Here is a 17,116-nt window from a genome sequence, read left to right on the forward strand (position 1 = left end):
CAAGTACAAAGCAGAGGACCTGAATACAGCGCACAGCCAGGCAGGGACACGGCAGACCAAGCCAGGAAGCACAACAATAATCAGGCACCTCCCCTAGGGGGAGGTCGTCTGATATAGCACATGACTACTACTGGTTCTGGGTCAGGTCCTCCATTACCATAGAGAGGACCAAGCCCTATACAGCACTGACAGGAGCGCGCAAGCGCAAACGTGACATGGAGGAGACCCGGGGACGAGAGCTGCGCGTGCGCACCCGACAGGACCCCCGGAGTGACCGTGGCTCCAGAAGAGATGACGTCGGGACCGAGGTCCCGCCCCCAGGTGAGCACGGCGTGACAAATCCAAAATGATAGGCAGTGTTTATAAAAAATATAAAAGATTTTACAAATTATTTTGCATAAAATAAACAAGGAACCTACTATGGTGATCACAGGGATGAAATGGCTTAGTCAAGAAGAGCACTTTGATTGGGAACATCCAGTGAATGGGAATGTGCATACATGGATATATATCGTTCTGTATGAAGCCAGATTATAATTAGCCTTCACTTTTTATCAGCACCTAAGTTACACCCTGACACCCCTCCTTAATGACCTCAAGTGGGCCGGGTTGTGGAATGTTCTCAGCCCTTCAGGTTTTATAAACTTCCCAACATTAACAATAGCTTCACTCCTGAACACCGCAGAAGTTCAAGATCCTTTCCATATAGATAGTAAACATGACATGGCTGGAGTCAGCGATCTGACCACTACTGATTTGGGGCTTATAGGCAGGTATTGCTTTATGGATTTTAATGTTTTCTATAAGTGTCATATAGTCAAAAAACTATGGTTAGTTGTAAAGTAAATTAACTTTAATTATACGACTGTCTGTTATATCTTTTTGTACAATTTGTGAATCACATATTGTTTCACTCCATCTAAGTTATTTTTGATGGCCAATAATATATGGTTTTCCAACAATTCATTGTTCAGGCTCTAGGTATGATAATGGATTCATTCTGTGTGACATTTTCCAGCGGTGTCAGCACTTGCATTCCCGGGGTTCATGTGAGGTTGTTAAATCATGTGAAACCTGCCCCCAATCAGCACTGGCGTCACCATCCCCACCTTTGGACAAATCAAACATCACAAAGTCGGAGAGCAGCCACAGCCCTGGCTTCCAGTTGATATTCAGTACATCCATAGAGGGGGGCAGTAAAGCTGGCACTGATTGTGAGCACGGCTCGTGCGATGCAACAACCTCATGTCAGCCTCCGGAATGTGAGTCCTGACACCACTGGAATGGCAGAGGAACGGAAGCGGAGAGGAGTGTTTTTATGTTAACGAGGCGAAACATGAGGAATGGCAAGAGGTTGTCGTCGGTTAAATCATTTCCAACATTCTAAACATAAAAAAGCTTCCCCTTGTGACTGCTCTGATGTTTATTAAGAGTTGATTTTCAAGCAAAATAGTTAACAGATTAAGAATATGAAAAAGGTTTCTCCCCAAGATACTTTTCTGGTCACTAAGAAAAGAGGATTTCTTCTCAAAACTGTCAGGAAATATGAAGTATTTCCTATTGTTCTAGTTACACTGTGAGGTGCCAAGGGGAGAGGTACTAGAAAACCGGTATATTTCTCCCCGTTTCATTTCATATGTCTCCCTGTACTGATGATGAAGCCAGTTTATTTCACTGTAATCCAGTCCTGGTTTCCTTAGTGATCAGCATGGAAAGGACTGGTAGTTTCCCCTCCACTAATTCAATCCAGGTTTTTGGTTTCCTGACTGGTCCAGCTGATATAATCAGGAGGAGCTGGGATCTCTCAGTCTATCTCGTCTGCTGAGCTGGGAGCTGACACAGTAAGATTACATGGACTTCTTTGCTGTGATATAGGTTTATTTTGTAGTTAGCCTGCTATTGTTAGTTAGTGGCCAGACAGCCTTAGATGTTTTATTTCATGTTTGGCATGTGTAACATTGAATAACAAGTGTGCACAATAAATATGCCGTGTTCATATCCATGTGGAACTTGCTAGTCTGCTGAAGTGACTCCATAGCCACACGCTTGTGCCAAAGCAAAGATCCCAGCTGAGCTATCTATTCCCCACAAATGGTGTTTCGAATGCGGGCAACTGTGGCTGCTGGACTGTGACTGGAGAGAAAATGCTGTGTATGTCCTGGCTGAAAGCTTCTGCGCTTTTGAAGAGCCATGAGTCCAGTAATATGGAGGAACTAGTGAAGCAGTTATTGCAAGCAAATGTGCAACAACAGCAAACTAATACTGGCTTCCAGAAGGCTCTGGAGCAGCAACACCAGATGCAGCAAGAGCAGTTGGAGGCAATAAAACAGGCCTTGGTTCGGCAACCCCAAGATGAGGGAGACCGTGCACAAAGCGTTGCTAGTGCGCAGGAAGCCGTACAAAAGTCTTTGCTTAAAATGACCACAGACGATGATGTGGAAGCATACCTCACCGTGTTCGAACGTATTGCAGAACGTGAGCACTTACCGCTGGACAGATGGGCTGAGGTAGTTGCTCCATTTCTGAGCGGAGATCCACAAAAGGCCTATTTCGATCTGAGTGGAGCGGATGCTATGGACTATATCAAACTCAAAGGCGAAATCCTGGCAAGGCTGGGAGTAAACACGTATGTACGTGCACAGAGGGTGCATTTATGGACTTTTGTGGAGCATCAGCCAGCCCGCTCACAAATGCATGATCTCATCCATCTAGTAAAAAAATGGCTGCAACCAGAGGCTTTGACGTCCGCACAGATGGTGGAACGTGTTGTTCTAGACAAGTACCTGCGATCCTTACCCACTAAGATCCAGAGGTGGGTTGGACAGGGTGACCCAACTACCGCTGACCAGTTGGTGAATATGGTCGAATGCTACAATGCTTCTGAAAGCCTACTCCAAGGGACGTTAGCACCCCACTGGCTCCCCAAGAAATCGCCGAAGAGTCCTGCGAAACCTACTTCATCTTCAAAAGAGAACGTCACAATGAAGGGTAGCAGACCTACAAAGGTCTATGGAGGTGGTACAGGCTCACAGCAAGCCAGCAGACCTCGTCTGGGATCTCCATCGAGGAGGCAAGGGCCTATACAATGTTGGCGATGTCGCGGGCTTGGCCATGTAGCAGCTAACTGCCCAATGACTACAGAGCCAATGGACTGTAACGCTATGAGGTGTCTTTCGTTATATGTGCAGTCAGTCTGTGTGGCGGAGACCCTCACGGGAAATGAACAACACGTGTGCCACGTCGAGGTTGACGGTTATAGTGTGAATGCCGTCTTGGATTCCGGCAGTCAAGTAACTTTGGTACATGCCAGTTTGGTGGACTCTAGCGCCCTAACGAACTTAACCGTGGGCATTAGTTGCATCCATGGGGATACTAAGAACTACCCCACTGCCTGGGTTATTCTTGCCACGCCAGTAGGGACCAAAAGACATCAGGCAGCAGTCATAAAGTCTATGGGACACAGTGTAATCCTGGGGAGAGACTTTCCCTTATTTTGGGACTTGTGGAACTTCAAAAGTGGCATGAACCCTCTAGTTGAAGACGGTACTCCGGAGCTAGCCCCTGAACCATTGCAGCAAGACGACGGAGAACCCATCTCAGAGGAAGTACCAGAATTTGTGGACTCTCCTCTGGCTGTGTATGCAGGCGAGGCAGATGAGCTAGAGGATGTTTTAGAAATGCCTGATCTTGAGGTGGCCCGTGGTAAGTTCGGGACCGCTCAGCACCAGGATCCTACTCTAGCAAGGGCGTGGGAAAACGTAAAGGTCTCCGAGGGAAGACCATTGTACCCAGGGGCTCAAAACGAGTTCCCACACATGGCGGTGCAGCAGGATATGCTGTATCACATAGACAAGGTGCGAGGAGTGGTGGTAGAACAACTAGTGGTACCTAAGTCCTTTCGCCAGGTAGTTTTGGAGTTGGCACATAAACATCCCTTGGGAGGACACTTGGCGGTAGAAAAAACAAAATACCATATTCTGCAATGTTTCTTTTGGCCGGGTCTAGTGGGAGACGTGACCCAGTACTGTCGGTCCTGTCCTACGTGTCAATTGACCGCACCTATGCCACATTTTAGAATCCCCTTAGTGCCCTTACCAATAATAGAGGAGCCCTTCGAGAGGATAGCAATGGATATAGTCAGTCCGTTAGTTAAATCTGCCAGGGGTCATCAGTACATTTTGGTAGTATTAGATTATGCCACGCGTTATCCCGAAGCAGTGCCCTTGCGGAATGCCAATGCGAAATCAATTTCAAAGGAGCTGGTTAATGTTTTCCCGCACCGGCATTCCGAAAGAGATACTTATGGATCAAGGGACCCCCTTTATGTCTCGTATACTTAAGGACTTATGTAAACTACTAAAAATCTCCCATTTGCGTACCTCAGTATATCACCCTAAGACTGCCGGTTTGGTGGAGCGCTTTAACAAAACCCTAAAGGGAATGTTGAAAAGGGTGGTGGATAAGGACGGGAGAGATTGGGATGCCCTACTACCATACCTCCTGTTCGCTATACGTGAGGTACCCCAATCCTCCACAGGCTTTTCACCTTTTGAGTTGGTTTATGGGCGGTGTCCTAGAGGCCTGTTAGATATTGCCAAGGAGACTTGGAAACAAGAGGTGACTCCTTATCGCAGTGTAATTGAACACATAACACTTATGCAGGACCGAATTGCAGCAGTTATGCCAATAGTTAAAGAGTGTTTAGAGCGCGCACAACATGCCCAAAGCAAGGTATACAACCGAGCGGCTAAAACACGAGCCTTTCAACCCGGAGACAGGGTGTTGGTATTGGTACCTACCGTAGAAAATAAATTTCTTGCGAAATGGCAGGGACCATACGAAGTACTGGAACGAATAGGTGAAGTAAATTATAAGATACACCAACCAGACAAGAGAAAGCCCGAACAAATATACCACATAAACTTGCTTAAGGCCTGGCGGGACAGGGAGAGTCTGGTGGCAGGAGCTGCCCTTGAGGATGGGCCTCGAGGGGCACCACCTTCTAAGGTAAAGGACCCCAGGTAGCTCCGCCAGAAGTGGGTATTGCAGACACGCTATCCGAAACCCAAAAACGAGAGACCAGGGAGTTCATACAGAGGAACGCAGATGTTTTCTCGGAACTTCCTGGCCGGACTCACCTAATTAAACATGACATTGTTACTGATCCACAGGCGCGGGTACGGCTAAAACCATATCGAATTCCGGAGGCTCGGAGACAAGCCATTGCCCAGGAAGTGAAGATGTTAGAGCTCGGGGTCATTGAGGAGTCCCGGAGTGATTGGGCTAGCCCTATCGTACTGGTGCCCAAACCCGATGGGACTATCCGATTTTGTAACGATTTTCGGAAAGTAAATGAAGTATTGAAATTCGATGCCTACCCGATGCCAAGAGTCGATGAACTGATAGAGAGACTGGGTTCGGCCAGGTACATATTCACTACTGACTTAACAAAAGGTTATTGGCAGATTCCCCTCACGGAATCAGCCAAAGAGAAAACTGCCTTTGTTACGCCCCTGGGATTATTCCAGTACCGAGATATGCCATTTGGGTTGCATGGTGCCGCAGCCACCTTCCAACGTCTAATGGATATTGTCCTAAAACCCCATGGCCAGTATGCATCCGCATACTTGGACGACATCATTATCTTTAGCGATGACTGGGACACGCATTTGTCAAAAGTACAAGCCTTCTTAGACTCCCTAAAAACAGCTGGGTTGACTGCCAATCCCAAGAAATGTATGTTGGGATTGGAAGAGGCTCGCTATCTGGGATATAGCATAGGGAGAGGCGTTGTGAAGCCTCAAGCCAATAAAGTGGACGCTATTCAAAATTGGCCACGACCGGTAACCAAAAAACAGGTTGGAGCTTTTTTAAGGATCGTTGGTTATTATAGGCGGTTCATCAAACATTTTGCGAACATCGCAGCTCCTCTCACAGATCTTACTAAGGGGTCGAAATCTGTCACAATAAAGTGGAACGCAGAAGCAGAGGAGGCCTTTCAATGATTGAAAACAGTCCTCTGTGACCAACCAGTGTTGGTTGCACCAGACTTTAAACCGGAGTTTATTGTCCAAACAGACGCCTCTGGGGTGGGCCTCGGTGCGGTTTTGTCTCAAGAAATAAATGGCGAGGAACACCCAGTGGCCTATCTAAGCAGAAAGCTTACGAGGGCAGAAAAGAACTACAGTGTAGTTGAGCGGGAATCCCTGGCTGTGAAATGGGCCCTGTGCACCTTGCGCTATTATTTACTAGGTCGCCAGTTTAGACCATTCGCCCCTAATGTGGATGTCACAGGCAAAAGAGGGCAATGCGCGGGTGACACGCTGGTTCTTAGCATTACAAGGGTTTAAATTTTCTGTTGAGCACAGGGCAGGCACAGCGCACAGAAATGCAGATGCGTTGTCTAGAACGCACTGCTTGGTGACTCGTCGTGTCCGACCCCACGGGCTTGAACAAAGGAGGGGGGTGTGTGAGGTGCCAAGGGGAGAGGTACTAGAAAACAGGTATATTTCTCCCCGTTTCATTTCATATGTCTCCCTGTACTGATGATGAAGCCAGTTTATTTCACTGTAATCCAGTCCTGGTTTCCTTAGTGATCAGCATGGAAAGGACTGGTAGTTTCCCCTCCACTAATTCAATCCAGGTTTTGGTTTCCTGACTGGTCCAGCTGATATAATCAGGAGGAGCTGGGATCTCTCAGTCTATCTCGTCTGCTGAGCTGGGAGCTGACACAGTAAGATTACATGGACTTCTTTGCTGTTATATAGGTTTATTTTGTAGTTAGCCTGCTATTGTTAGTTAGTGGCCAGACGACCTTAGATGTTTTATTTCATGTTTGGCATGTGTAACATTGAATAACAAGTGTGCATAATAAATATGCCATGTCCATATCCAGGTGGAACTTGCTAGTCTGCTGTAGTGACTCCATAGCCACATGCTTGTGCCAAAGCAAAGATCCCAGCTGAGCTATCTATTCCCCACAACACATATAGGGCTATCGGCTGCAGAACATTGGTTTTTGAAATGACATGCTGCCCTTCCCCATTAAGTGTGGCAGTGTACACATGAAGTCCCCTGTACAGGCTCAGCTCACAGACATCCCCCTCACAAAGCTGCAGCCCCCTCCCTCTTTCTCCCTGTTGGAATGTTGTCCCTCCCTTCCTCTCCATCAGCTGGGCACGTTTATTGCCCTAACCAGGTAAATCCGATCTGCCTATAGCACATGTTCTTTTGTCTATTCAAACTCAAATATAATAACGCAGATTAAGAAGAGGCAGGAAACTTATATTTTTGGAATCTGCATAATTAGAGCTATCCACAGCAGCGATTACTGGCGTATATGCCCATCAGGTACGGAGAAAAGGGTTCCCGCCATCCACTAGCCTGCAGCTAGCTCTTGTTTGGTATCGATAGAAAGGTAAATTTGCAAGAGATAACATGATACTTCTGTCATCACGCTGTGAGCCTCACAACCCGAGTTATGGCACCCATAAGTTTTCTAGTCACATTCAAAAGTGGAGTATGTTCCATAGCTCCGTCCCCAAGTGAGGTTAGCCAGAAGAAGGTATAAGACTAGAAGGCACATTCAGCCGCTCATTCAAACGTCGGGAGACAGCATATACCATCACTGCTGTGGACTGAATCTTGGTCCTTGGGAACTCCCCTTCTCAACCTCCTCATGGCGTGGCATTGACTATATGCAAGTTTTTATTTTAATCCATTTTATTTTGTAATTGTCTGTATATACTCTAGCTTGTCTGTTTTGTAACATCTTTTATATTTTTGTAAACACTGCCTATTTTTCCTGAAGAAAATCTATAAAATTTACTAGTTTCGTTTTTCCTTGCTCTATAAACGTCCTCCGTGCTAAAAATACTGCTACCTTGTGGGTTGGCTCCTGACCCGATATTGATTTAAAGGGCTGGTGGCAGCAGTGTTCTGGGGGATTTGGAAGACCTTGACAGTGACGGACGGAGACTTGTGTGTATTTTCTGCCTGAGACTGGGGATATACATACCGCTCGCACTTGAAAATAATTAGGACAAACCAAACATAAAAGACTTTTATGTCCGTTTTGCCCTAATTATTTACAAGTCTTATTACCGAATGGTCTGCCATTTTCCATATAGGCACGTATATAAAATATTTATCATTTTATATTCACCATCTATATATTCACCTGGTTGGTTTTATATACGGTTGCCTTTTTGTCCTCTGTGTTTTAATAACGTAATTGTCACTGTGTTCTGCACAGGCCTCTTGCACTTTGGAAATGGATTTTAAAGCTAAGGAAATCTCCTGGCAGGGACATATTAAAGAAGTCTTTGGTAATGATGGTGCTATGGCACCTGTATCGGTTGGTCTACAGGTGGACTCAATGATGGGGCTATGGCACCTGCATCGGTTGGTCTACAGGTGGACTCAATGATGGAGCTATGGCACCTGCATCGGTTGGTCTACAGGTGGACTCAATGATGGGGCTTTGGCACCTGTATCGGTTGGTCTACAGGTGGACTCAATGATGGGGCTATGGCACCTGCATCGGTTGGTCTACAGGTGGACTCTGTTTCTAACACTATTAAAAATCTGTTATTCAAGAAAACAAAATGATGGCGGAACAAAGCATTTTTGGAAAACTATATTTTGAAAAATGTAATACCTAGGGGACTTCGTGTACGTGTTATACCATCTTTTGTAGTTGAGGATGAAGATTTTATTAAGGATTGGGAACATATATGTAATGACATCAAAGAAATTTATGGAGTTACTTATTCAATTGAATCAGCGACCGATAAATTTGATCGATAAAACTTTGGATGATACCTATACTTTGGCCAAATCTGAGCTCACCTCTGATCAAATTAAGTCTATTGCTGGACAGATGAATAAAAACTTGGACTTGTGGGTTAAGGATATTCAAGTGAATCATACCAAGAAACTTAATAGGGATCAACGGGATTTTTCATCTGGCCGAACTTACAGATGGAAGGTTAAATATCTGGTGTCAAAAACCAGAAATCGTACACATATACATCTTCCATCCATCCTCCTAGTGAGATCTCTGCAACCTCTTCTTCCGTCTCTAACTCGACTATCCCGACACCGAAATGTAAACACAATCTACCCTATCTTCCTAATAAACGTTATTTTGGACAATCACCTGAGAATAGAAATTCTCTCAAGGTAATTAATTTAAGTGAACATCAATTTTCACCTATTGAAATCTCATTATTAAATAAGGGTCTAACGTTTTGTCCTACTGGACAGTTTGATAGATCCAATGCAATTTTTTGCCAGAAAAATAATGTTTAACCCCTTAGTGACGGGGCCAATTTTTAAAATGCTGATCAATGTCACTTTATGTGGTAATAACACTGGAACGCTTCAACAAATCTCATTAATTTTGAGAATGTTTTTTCGTGGCACATTATAATTTATGTTAGTGGTAAATTTAGGTTGATGTGTTTTGTGTTTACTTATAAAAAATATCAGAAACTAGACAAAAATGTAAAAGAAATTGCAATTTTCAAACTTAGAATGATTATCCCTTTAATCCAGATAGTCATACCACTCAAAAACATTAATAAAAAACATTTCCCACATGCCTGCTTTACATCAGCACCATTTTTAAAACGCTAATTTATTTTGTTAGCCTTTTAGGAGGTTTTAAAATGTAGCAGTAGTTTTTCATTTTTTCAAGGAAATTTACAAAATGTCTTTTTTTGAGGTACCTATCCAAGATTGACGTGACATTGGGGGTGCTATATATTGAAAAACCCCAAACGTGATACCATTTTAAAAACAGCACCCCCTGACATATTGAAAACTGCTGTCAGGTAGTTTATTAACCCTTCAGGTGATTTTCAGGAATTAATGCAAAATGGTATAGCAGGAATAAAAAAGTGTTTGATTACCACCTAAATGTCGCTAACTTCTGAACTGGCCGCTGTAGCCGGCAGACTCTAAGGCCTCTATTTGGCCATGAACTGCTATGGCAAGCAGCAGGACCACACAATCATAGTCTCAGTGAGTCAATAAGATTAAAGCGGAAGCCCCCACAATCTATTAACCCTTTATTTCATGTAGTCACTTTTGACAGCAGCAACTAAGGGGCTAAACAGATATGGACGGTGACAACACTGATCGTTTGTGATACAGCAAGTTGTCAGCTGTAGTGTACATCTGACAGCTGCTGGATTGTCACCTGTATGGGGATGATATTCTCATATCTCAGGTCAGTAAAAAGACGAATTGGCTGTCATTAAAAGGTTAAACAATATTTTTATGATAAGCGTGTTCAATTGTTTCCCACAGAGACAGAACAGGAGGCGCTAGCTACTTTGGAGGAACTAGCTGAAGAACATAATACACAACAGGGGGGTAAGATAACTGCATCATTAAAACTCAAATCTGTAAAATTCCCTCCCTTGTCCACTTGTCTGGTTTTGGACATTTTTGTACGTGTGGTGAGCAAAGACTTTTTGAATATCCCTCATTGTTCCACCTATGATAATCTTTCACAAGAGGAAAGGATAGGCCTCACAAGATTACAAAGCTTCAAGATGTGGTCTATAAACCAGCAGATTAGGGTGGAAAGGTGGTGGTTTGTCCAAAAAGTATTTGAGGCGGAGGCGTTTCGCCAACTTAAGGACTCACAATTTTACAAAAAATTGACTTATAATCCCTTGAGTAAATTTCAAACTGAATTAAAATTGATTCTCCAGTCTGCTAAGGACAAAGGGATTATAACAAATGAGATATATTCTGTCTTACAAATTGCCGAACCATCCATTTCCACCCTTTATCTTTTACCAAAAATACTTAAGAATTGTCAAAAACCTCCTGGTAGACCCATCATCTCGGGGATAGGCAATACCTTGAGAAAGTCAACAAATTTATCGATTCCAAATTACAATCCCTAGCTGGGTCTTTACCATTGTATACTAGAGATACAAGTGACTTTCTTAAAAAGATAGATGGTCTCCATATTGGCAATGACACAATTCGTGTGACGTAGAATCTCTCTACACGAATATCCATCACACTGAGGGAATTAAGGCAACAAAGTTCTTTCTTCAATCTACATCCCTTTCACCTGACATGACTGAATTCACTGTTTAGCTTCTGGAATTTTCGTTAACGCATAGTTTTTTTCTTTTTAAGGGGTCTTTCTTCCTACAGCTCCAGGGAACAGCTATGGGAGCCCCTTTTGCACCAGCCTATGCCAACCTGTTCCTGGGGCTGTGGGAGAGAGACCTCTTCCTGTCGGATCGGATCACATCTATGAACCGCGTCCTTTTCTGGACACGGTACATAGATGATGTCTTTATGATCCGGCAGGGTTCCATTGAATCCCTACAAGAATTTCTGAGCTTAATCAGAATGATTTAAATAATTGCCTGACTTATTATCATGATCATAATTCTATCGAATTTCCTGATGTGTTAGTTAAAAGGGATGAAAACAACTGACTTTACACTGATTTCACAAAACTACTGCTGTAAACTCGTTGTTACATGCTAAGTCCGCCCATCCCAAATCTGTTATTCGTTCCATACCTGTAGGACAATTTCTGCTGTTATGCAGAATTGGTTCTAATGACTGATTTTTTCAAACAAACTGAGGATCTCAAAGATTCAGTGACAGGGGATACAGCCGCCGCTGTATCAAGAGGGCATTCAACAGAGCAAAACACACTTCTAGACATTCTGCTCTGTATTCTTCTCCAAGGACTAAGTCGACACAGAATGTTCGGTTCAATACACAATTTCATGGACAGTCAGATCTAATGCGCCACTATTTGGAGAAATCTTGGCCGATTTTGTTATCTGATCCCATTTTATCCAAATTTTTGGGTCCTAAACCACAAATCACATTTAGTAGATCAAAAAATCTTGGTGACTGTTTAGTAAAAAGTCATTATGTGAATGAGCCAACTACATTCTTCTGTTACTGGGGGTTGTCCGTGTGGAAAATGTGCTGCCTGCCCAAATATTATCCGTACTCAATCTTTTACTAGTTCAAAAGGACAGACGACATATTCCATTAAGCATAACATTACATGTACGACCATATCTGTAATATATTATGCTGTGTGTCCGTGTTCTCTTATATATATTGGCCTCACTACACATCCATTGAAGATATGTGTACGTGAACATGTCCTTGGTATTTTAGCTACAAAGAACATTGAAGATACATCAATATTAAAAACACTACCACAACATTTTAAGGCCTTTCACAATTGTGATGCCTCCCTCTTACATGTTAGGGGAATTGATATGATTCCGCCTAACATGAGGGGAGGCAAAATTATGAATCCTCTTGCCAGACTTGAAACAAGGTGTATTTGGACTCTTCCGAACGTACACTCACTGGCCACTTTATTAGGTACACCATGCTAGTAACGGGTTGGACCCCCTTTTGCCTTCAGAACTGCCTCAATTCTTCGTGGCAGAGATTCAACAAGGTGCTGGAAGCATTCCTCAGAGATTTTGGACCATATTGACATGATGGCATCACACAGTTGGCGCAGATTTGTCGGCTGCACATCCCTGATGCGAATCTCCCGTTCCACCACATCCCAAAGATGCTCTATTGGATTGAGATCTGGTGACTGAGGAGGCCATTTGAGTACAGTGAACTCATTGTCATGTTCAAGAAACCAATCTGAGATGATTCGAGCTTTATGACATGGCGCATTATCCTGCTGAAAGTAGCCATCAGATGCCTGTTCTTAGCTGAGAGGAGTGGTACCCAGTGTGGTCTTCTGCTGCTGTAGCCCATCTGCCTCAAAGTTCGACGCACTGTGCGTTCAGAGATGCTCTTCTGCCTACCTTGGTTGTAACGGGTGGCAATTTGAGTCACTGTTGCCTTTCTATCAGCTCGAACCAGTATGCCCATTCTCCTCTGACCTCTGGCATCAACAAGGCATTTCCGGCCACAGAACTGCCGCTCACTGGATTTTTTTTCTTTTTCGGACCATTCTCTGTAAACCCTAGAGATGGTTGTGCGTGAAAATCCCAGTAGATCAGCAGTTTCTGAAATACTCAGACCAGCCCTTCTGGCACCAACAATCTTGCCACGTTCAAAGGCACTCAAATCACCTTTCTTCCCCATACTGATGCTCGGTTTGAACTGCAGGAGATTGTCTTGACCATGTCTACATGCCTAAATGCACTGAGTTGCCGCCATGTGATTGGCTGATTAGAAATTAAGTCTTAACACACAGTTGGACAGGTGTACCTAATAAAGTGGCCAGTGAGTGTATATCCCCTTGGTTTGAATGAACAGATTTATATACGGTTGCCTTTTTGTCTTTTGTTTTAATACTACCCTCACTGCAGAGAGCCCAATAGCCAGTACATGGCAAGACAGCCTTTCTGACGACTACTTATCCTAGGTGTAGTTCCCTGATTGACTTGAGGGTAAGGGTGTGCCAGAGAACTACAAGTTCCTAATCGGAGCTGGAAAGTGGGATATAATAAATCCCTGACAACTGGGGGGCAACCACACCCCCCCAGGTCCCGACAAAAACATTTTCCACATTCTGAACAGAAAAAGGCTTCTCCCCTGTGTGACTACTCTGATGATGGATAAGACTTGATTTCCTTGTAAAATATTTTCCACATTCTGAACATGAAAAAGGCTTCTCCCCTGTGTGAATTCTCTGATGTGCGATAAGATGTGATGTATCTGTAAAACATTTCCCACATTCTGAACATGAAAATGGCTTCACCCCTGTGTGTATTCTCTGATGTTTGACAAGACTTGATTTCTCTGTAAAACATTTTCCACATTCTGAACATGAAAATGGCTTCTCCCCTGTGTGAGTTCTCTGATGTTTGACAAGACTTGATTTCTCTGTAAAACTTTTTCCACATTCTGAACATGAAAATGGCTCCTCCCCTGTGTGAGTTCTCTGATGTTTGACAAGAATTGCTTTCACTGTAAAACATTTTCCACATTCTGAGCATGAAAATGGCTTCTCTCCTGTGTGAATTCGCTGGTGTCTCTCAAGATTTGATTTAGCTACAAAACATTTTCCACATTCTGAACATATAAATGGCTTCTCCCTTGTGTGAGTTCTCTGATGACTAACCAGTTTTGATTTCTTGTTAAAACATTTCCCACACTTGGAACAAGAATAGTTATTCTCTGTGTGAATTTTTTGATGTTTAAGAAAAGATTTTTCGAAAGGAAAACTATTTCCATATTCTAAACCTGAAAATGATTTTTTTGCTTTGTGAGCATTTAGTATTTGAATGCTTATTTTGTGACTTTGATTTTCCTTAGGAGTCTGTAATGAATCAGAAGACAGGACTTGTTTGAAAGGATCAGATGAGAGATCATCGCTGTGAATGGATGATGGTATATCTGGAGTAATAGCAGTCACTTTAATTGTATCCTGTGGGATCTTTAGATCATCTGATTTGAAAATTGAAGATGTCAGCTGTTCCCTTGATCTCCTGGTACAGTCATCTGCTAAGATAAAAAACAATTATTAATTTTGAAAAAGATGTCATTGACTTATATTGTTTGAACATTTCTACTTAAACTATCTGCAATAATAGTAAGTTATGCAAAAATATTGATTTACCAAGATTATGACAGTTCATAGGCTAATAGAAAACCTCATAAGATGCACGAGTAGATCGTGGAGCTCAACTGTTTGTTCACGCTGCTTCCCAAATATCAAATAAAAAGCCAAACTGTATTGTAGGCAAAATTATACCAATAAAAACTCTGGTCATCTGAAAAAAAAAAGTCCCCACTCAGGTCCATCATCTGTCAGTGGAAAAACAGGTTTCTACATTGAGCCACTTATAAAATCTTTTGAAAAGCAACATGGCTTCCATAAACCAATCCAGCAATATCAGCTCTGCCGGATGGTGCCAGATACAAGCTTATTTTCCTCTGGTTCAGTCCTCTGTGCTCAGCTCCCGATGTCTGTATTAATTACCTGTTGTGACCCTGGCCCGTTTACTGACTCCTCTTGCATCTTCTGATTTGGTATTTTCTATGCCTTCCTGGTTCTGCCCCAACAACCTATTCTTCTTCCCATCTCACACAACAGAACAGCAGGTAACAACGTGGCTCGAGCCTAGGGGTCCCTGTCTCAGTCCAAATCCATATATATCCTTTAATCCTTTTAGACATCGGGCGTAATAGTACGCCGATGTCGGACACCCTCCCTTTGATGTGGGCTCCGGCAGTAAACCCACATCTTTCCCGGCACATGTCAGCTGTTTTGAAACGCTGACAGCAGCATTTTACATGCTCTTTCGGCAATCGTGGTCGGAAATCCCAGCCACCGGTGACTTCATCACGTGATCGCTGTTCACTGATGGGTTGGGCAGGACAGCCATAAGTCCCCTGGAGAACTCTTTGGTTGTCACTGCCGGATTGCTATGAGTGCCGCTCAGTGGTCGGCGCTCATAGCAAGTGAGTTATTCTGCTACATACAGGTGATCTGATCATCGCCTGTATGTAGCAGAGCTGATTGAGTTATGGCAGCATCTAGTCTCCCATGGAGAGTATTGAAGCATGCAAATAGTAAAAAAAAAAAAAAAAAAGTTTTTAATATAAAAAAAATAAATCTAAAAGTTTAAATCACCCACCTTTCGCCCCATTCAAAATAAAACAATAAAAAAGAAAATTAAACATGCACATATTTGGTATAGCCATGTTCAGAATCACCTGATCTAAAAAAAAAAAAAAAAAGGATTAACCTGATCGTTAAACAGCGTAGTGAGAAAAAAAGTAAAACACCAGAATTACGTTTTTTTTGGTCACTGCAACACTGCATTAAAATGCAATAACTGGCGATCAAAATTTCGTATCTGCACCAAAATGTTATCATTAAAAACGGCATCTCGGCATGCAAAAAATAAGCCCTCACCCAACCCGATCACAAAAAAGGGAGACGCTACAGGTATCGGAAAATGGCACAATTTTTTTTTTTTTACAAAGTTTGGCATTTTTTTTTCACCACCAAGATAAAAAAGAACCTAGACATGTTTGGTGTCTATGAAATTGTAATGACCTGGAGAATCATAATGGCAAGTCAGTTTTAGCATTTAGAAAAACCTCATAAAAACAAGTGTGGGATTGCACTTTTTTTGCAATTTCACGGCACTTGGAATTTTTTTCCCGTTTTCGAGTACACGACATGGTAAAACCCATGCTGTTGTTCAAAAGTGCAACTCGTCCCACAAAAAACAAGCCCTCACATAACTTTCTTATATTTTGGTCAAAATGGCTATGTCTCTGGGAAGAAAGGGAGCAAAAAAACAAAAATGTAAAACCAAAAATACCTCTGGTAGTTAATGGGTTAAAGGATGATGAGCAAGGCAATCCCTGAGATATGGAAGACTGAGTAGATAGCGCCAAGTCTGTTCGTAGTAGCCATCTGTTGAGCTACCAGGTGACCATGAACAGTGCCCCCAATATATTGTGTCTCCAAACTATTCCAGCAAGATTATAGTCTGGATCCTGGATGTTGTACTTCCCATAGCAACCCTGTTACTGGTTCTGTTGTACGTTCCCCTTCATGCCACAAAAATTCTTCTGTTACTAATATCATACAACAGGGGACATGTCACTTAAATTGTTGTGACCATCCACTCAATGTTTAACAGTGCTTATCAAGAGGCCCCCAAAAATTCTTCTGTTACTAAAGTCATACAGTAGAGGAGATCTCAGTTTTAATTTTTTTTGTCATACAGGCCTCATACACACATAAAAATTTTGTTTTACTGTGACTAACTCGATTAAGCACATCATATTTAGCCTTCTCATTTAGGTGCCACTGAAATTCAGCTGTGGCGAGGTGGTAAAGAGTAAAAAATCTAATTTTTAGTTGCTAATACTGAGCTCATAGCACTCTATGTGAGCAACATGACTGAAAAAGCGAGGTTGTGGTGGAAGGGGGATTAGGCTCGATGTTGAAGGTGTAAATGGGGTAGTTGGTGGAACTGATGCCACTTTATTGGTGTCTGTAACTAAATTTTTGGAAATGTGTACACTCTTGGCTGGGTGTCCATCTGCTGGGTTGGCTGTAGTGGAAGCACCTGTAAATGTTGTCACCCCCACCTCACTGCAGATTGTAAGCTCT

At 42.9% G+C, this 17,116-nt stretch overlaps 2 protein-coding genes across 3 annotated transcripts in view; one reads left to right on the forward strand and one right to left on the reverse strand.

Annotated features, from left to right (window-relative positions):
- Positions 1–17,116, forward strand: part of LOC141094139 (uncharacterized) — a 305,335-nt gene that overhangs the window by 44,002 nt on the left and 244,217 nt on the right. The gene's annotated exons all lie outside the window — the stretch shown is intronic.
- Positions 12,596–17,116, reverse strand: part of LOC141094170 (oocyte zinc finger protein XlCOF8.4-like) — a 44,619-nt gene continuing 40,098 nt past the window's right edge. Inside the window, exon 7 of one of the 2 annotated variants that reach the window (XM_073579927.1) lies at positions 12,596–14,481. In XM_073579927.1, the coding sequence (XP_073436028.1) occupies positions 13,457–14,481 (1,025 nt within the window). In that variant the 3' untranslated portion in view covers positions 12,596–13,456. Of the gene's footprint in view, positions 14,485–17,116 lie in introns of both variants that reach the window. The other variant, XM_073579926.1, reaches the window with a different exon arrangement.

Source organism: Dendrobates tinctorius, unplaced genomic scaffold (genome assembly GCF_039654945.1).
Source record: "Dendrobates tinctorius isolate UK_male_01 unplaced genomic scaffold, ASM3965494v1 ptg000063l, whole genome shotgun sequence".
NCBI classification, from domain to species: domain Eukaryota; kingdom Metazoa; phylum Chordata; class Amphibia; order Anura; family Dendrobatidae; genus Dendrobates; species Dendrobates tinctorius.